Genomic DNA, 5,199 nt, shown 5'->3' on the forward strand with positions numbered 1-5,199 from the left:
GTGCGCGAGGACATCCCAAAACTGCTCTAATGTTGACTTTTTCCTTGTAAAATTGGGCTAAAAAGGTGTATAATAATAAGGTTATTCACAACATACCGGGAGTTATGTCCTCGTACATCGTACGCTTCAGTATTGTCCTCGACGCTACACGTCTCGGACAATACCTCCAATGTACAATGAACTCAGACATAAATCAAAGTATTTTGTGAATAACCTCATATTACCAGGTCTTAAAATAGGAAAATGACAATTACAGCAGGCGTTATCTTGAACCACTGGAGAAAGTTGATGTTTCCATGTTTGCATGTTCTTTGCTATTTGTGTTAGCTGATAGTCACCTGACTAAATCCATAGTAGAGGGTCTATGCTATATCTGAACCACTGCCATGGAAGGTTATGTTCAAATCTGTATCTCATTGGCCTGAACAGCTGACCAGACAGAAAGAAGCTTACAACAGCCACTAGTTGTGGATTACAGCATTGTATTTAAAACACATACTGATTGATTCAAGCAAAGCATTGTATTCTAACGCAATCTTCTGTAGCAGTGGTTCAGATGTAGTGAGGCGACAGCACAGTATGAGAACAGCATGAGAAAATATAAGCTCTTTTTGGTATTTCTATACATACCAAATATGAGCTATAAAGCAAACCTAGAAACGATGCCATCTCTAAATCTGGTTTTAATCAGGTTTTACCTGTATCCTGTCTGATATCAGTGTCTATACAGCAGTGTACTGACTTGCATCTCACAACTATTACAGTCCTTTACAGTCTGGCTGACACAGACATGTACCACAGTTAGGCCTGCACAGGCCCTGATTCTGGCGTGAATATCTTTTCCCACCATGTACTGTATCATACATACCTGAGAAATACCACCAAATATTCTCATACTTCTGACTGGTGAGAAGAATAGAAATGGTAAAGCTATTTCAATGACGTAGGTGAAGACCACGCTTAGTTTCTGAAACCACACAGGCAACTGGTGTGCATACCAAGCCAGTGGTGTTGCAATACACTGAAAAAGAAAATGAATGAAAATCACTACACTTTGAAACTGATAGAATCCCTCATCTTCCAGTAATTTTTTATGTGTTTTTTTGTTATAAAAATGCATCTAGACATGCACTAGTCATTTCTTGATTTCGTGCAAGTAAGTGAAATTGTTCAAGTTCTAAATGAAGAACTCAGAATGTACCTCAGACATACCAAGCATATTTGTACTCTCAAACTTTTTCAATGCCTGTTTTGTCTACCATTTAAGTGGGCTCATTTTGAAGCTCATGAAATAAACAAAATTTGTAAAGACTTATTTTTGTGAAAATTGAATGTTTTATTTCTCCCACTGTGTTAACACAAGGATGGCAGCCATTTTGAATTTCAAGTGTTAGTCAGTATTGTGAAATATGTTTTTCCATTACAAATTTGTTATTCTTGATTTCAAAAGGGGATTGTTTAACATTCCTTGAGGAAAATTTGGGCAAAAGTGTAAGTCTTTCAATTTTGAGGTGCAAACAACCTTAAAAGCTTTAATGATGTATAGTGTACATGTAGCTCTGGTTAGAAGTTGGTTTCCTATGTATGGAAACACAACACAGTGCAGTACTATGAAGGTGCTATACGTATAGGCCACATTGGTTAACCCAAGTCACTGGAAACTAATGTTGCTATTTCGGCACCCTTTCAGTAAGGAAACAATTTCTAACTTTCTAATTTTCATGACACTTTCTCTTTGGATTGACTTATCAGTGAATCAGATAGTATCTAAGTCAATGGCAAGACTCAAGCAAATATTACAGTACTTATTTCAACAGCAAGATTGAAGATTAGTGGACACAAACAAATTTTGTTTGAAGCATTAGTAACCTAGGGAGTCCGCTCATACCATAACTTTATATAGAGCCCCTAAGAAAATCCTGTTCAGTTCACAATCAAAGGTGTGAACATTAATCGTCAGTCCTCCCATTTCAACATTTGCATAAATTGAAAGCATGGAGCAAAAACTTACCTGGGTCTCATAGTGGTATGTCAAAGCCGTCAGACCCCACCATGTTGGGCACTGGCTTGTCAGTTTGACAATACCGGATGCAAACATCAACCTGAAGAGCAACCACTTCACCAACCACATGGTGATTCTGTCATGCTGATAGTGCGACACTGGTTTCCACTTCAGTAAATTGAACGGAGCGACTAGTATGGTCAGAAAACCAACTTCCAATAACAATATGTCCCATTGAAACCATAAAAAAGTTTGGCCAACCTGGAATGTAAATACATGTAACACATTCAGAACTAATTTTGCAAAATCCGACCAAATTTCGGAATTTCGGTTAAATTCAAATTTTCTTACTAGATATTAATGTTACTATAATACTGAATATAATTGTACCATAACTTTCCACATAAGATATTTCATATCCCAAAAAATGCCTTTTTAAAATTCATATTCACTAAAAAATTCAGCTGAATTTTTGGATGAACAGGTTGTTCATTAAAAAAATTCGGACTTCGGAAAACCGAAATTAGTTTGGATTCTGTTATGTATACTTAAAAATAATCATATATGGTCCTGTAACTTTTGAGTAACCCCAACAAATTTGCTCAACAGATGGACCAGACCAACACAAATACACAGAGAGGCTAACAGAGTCATGACATTGACCCCACCCCCTGTAGGCCCCTAGCCAATGAGGGCAAAAATATCTATCTTCACTACATACAGGAGAATAATTCAATGTGGATTGATGCATTTTCAATATCATTGACAATAGCAACATACCAGTTCCGCCACCAATATACAAAACACCATTTATGGAATCTTCATAGCTTGACTTACACTAACAGCTGTAAATGAAGAACTTGAACACATTGTTTCACCAATTCTGACAATTAAGTGGTACACATCACCGTATCTCAGTTTGGATCTGTCATTGAGCTTATAATGTTGTTTTACACAGGTCATGAGAGACAAGACACGGCACAACACCAGAATGCAGAAATAACATACCGGTATGTGTAAGTTCACTGGCACGTAACTGTAACTTGATGGTTTTTTTCACTTTATTTTGTTTTGTATATAAATCATAAGTTCTTGTTCTACGCCCCACTGCATGTTGAATCACCTACCATTCAGCATGTCAATGCAGTGTCTATGGGTGCAAAATGCGATGTTATTGTGTACATTTGAATTCTAGTCCAGACCAGAATCCATTCGTCAACAATAATAATGCACTTTACACATGTACAGGCTGATTAGACATGGTGAATACCGTGTACCTCAACATGTTCTGGAGAGTAGCTCAGCAAATTGTAGTTGATATTAAAACAAAGACAAAGGAAAAATTATCAAACATTACAGCTACAGGCCATTTAACACCTATATCAGTGACAGATAATAAATAATATAAACTTTGACATTACCTGGTACATTGAAAAATACAAAAACCACATTATTACAAAGCTGCATGTGTCTCTCAGTGTTTTTGATATCATACTGATCAGTGATATTGCAATTCCCAGCAAACAAATCAGGTCCATTGTGGTGTCAATGTCAAGTCCAATCCGCGGTGCAAACCACAGCAATGTCGGCAGTTTCTTGAAGGAATCTTCTGGTGTCCTTCCATCTTCCTTGAGTACAAGATGTGCTGGTAGTAGACCTTTGTTACCATACAGGCCTAGAGCAAAACACATAAGCTTTTGATATAAAATCAGTATGTAAGCTTGTTAGATGTTATGCCAGTCATTTCATCACAGAGAATTAGAAACTAACATATTGCACCTCTTTTTATTTATTGCCATGTATCAAAAACTGCATATTACAATATTCTGTTACAAAGTCTCATTAGCTGTATCTTTTCGCATTCACTTACTAAAAAATTACCATCAAATCTTGAGAGAGATGATTTGGAATCCTGATATCTGTCCGTACATCAATCCTCAGTGAGGAAACTATGAATAATTTCTTTTTTAATACAAAACTAGCCAAATCTGTGTATTTATAGACTCTTGATTATTGATATTGGTGTAATTGATTAGACTAGCGCAATTACAAGTTCATGTGTGTGAAAGAAATTTGATTTTGGAATTTCACCAAAAATGTTGATTATACATGTACATTGTGATCTGTAACGAAACTTTGAATATTTTTTTCAAAATACAAAACTAGCTGATCTGAAAAACAAATATAATATTGGAATTTCACCCAAGTGATTATTTGTCAAGTTCAAAAGGATTCTTTGAAAGTTAGCTCAAATGGGAAATTATAAGTCAATTGAGATATTATCAGTGATGCGGACTGTGACACGTGGGGGAGGGTCACTGGTTTTTGTGCATGAAAATTGGGGTGGGTCACTCTTTCTCTTGCAAACACTTTTGAAGTCTCAAGAGCCCAATTTTTCACTCAAGGCCATAGGATGCAAAGGGTCAATGAATCAAATCTGATGATTTTTTTTTGGGGGGGGGGGGGGGGGGGGGAGGGGGGCATTTTACAATTGTTACCTCGAGCCAGCGTGGACGTACCATGGAGCCAGTAACCCGCACGAGACAAGCCAGAACCTACATATAGGAATTCTAACATCTTTGCTTATTTTTTTTTATCATTTTGGATCTACGTGCAGTTATCCACGACACTCTCAACACTGTGTCAGTGGTAAATGAGTACACACAGGCTACTGCACTGTCATTGTCAACAGACGCCGGTTCGCCTGTGAACAGCGATGTGCACAGCAAAGCTGCATGCAATGTTTACTTACCAGGAATTTGGTTGTACAACGATGCGAAGGCGAAAAGATAAATTGCAGACACGCACCAAAGATAAAAATCTCGAACAAGTTTTATTTCCGCCATATTGCACGCTGACAAAATACCGGCACCGCGCCGTACCTGCACCAGGGTAGGAAACGCTGACCAGCCAGTGACTGTATGCCACGATTCAAGTTGTGTTATGGTCGTGCAACAGCTTGCAGTGACCTTTGCTCTGCAGCGGAAATACGGGGTCAAAAATATAATTCGTACAAACATCTGTTAAAATGTAGCCTTTGTTGGTTTAACTAGGTCAACCTTGGGCCAAAAGATATTATTAATATTATTGTTATTTTTGTGAAGTATCTTTCGGAAAGCATTACCGAAATTTTAAAGAATTCATTGATTTTTGCGCGCTGTAATATTAATTGTAAACACAGAAATACGGCTATCTCA

The 5,199-nt window shown here is 37.3% G+C and overlaps 1 protein-coding gene across 1 annotated transcript in view; it reads right to left on the reverse strand.

Annotated features, from left to right (window-relative positions):
- The window catches only part of LOC139131972 (lipase maturation factor 2-like), a 49,772-nt gene extending 44,819 nt beyond the window's left edge, over positions 1-4,953 (reverse strand). The window contains exons 1-4 of the mRNA XM_070698315.1: positions 4,755-4,953; positions 3,424-3,677; positions 2,012-2,263; positions 869-1,021 (exon numbers count right to left, since the gene is read on the reverse strand). Of these exons, the coding sequence (XP_070554416.1) occupies positions 869-1,021; positions 2,012-2,263; positions 3,424-3,677; positions 4,755-4,848 (753 nt within the window). The 5' untranslated portion in view covers positions 4,849-4,953. The remainder of the gene's footprint in view (positions 1-868; positions 1,022-2,011; positions 2,264-3,423; positions 3,678-4,754) is intronic.
- Between the last annotated feature and the right edge of the window lie 246 nt (positions 4,954-5,199).

This window comes from Ptychodera flava, chromosome 1 (assembly GCF_041260155.1).
Source record: "Ptychodera flava strain L36383 chromosome 1, AS_Pfla_20210202, whole genome shotgun sequence".
Taxonomy (NCBI): Eukaryota; Metazoa; Hemichordata; class Enteropneusta; family Ptychoderidae; genus Ptychodera; species Ptychodera flava.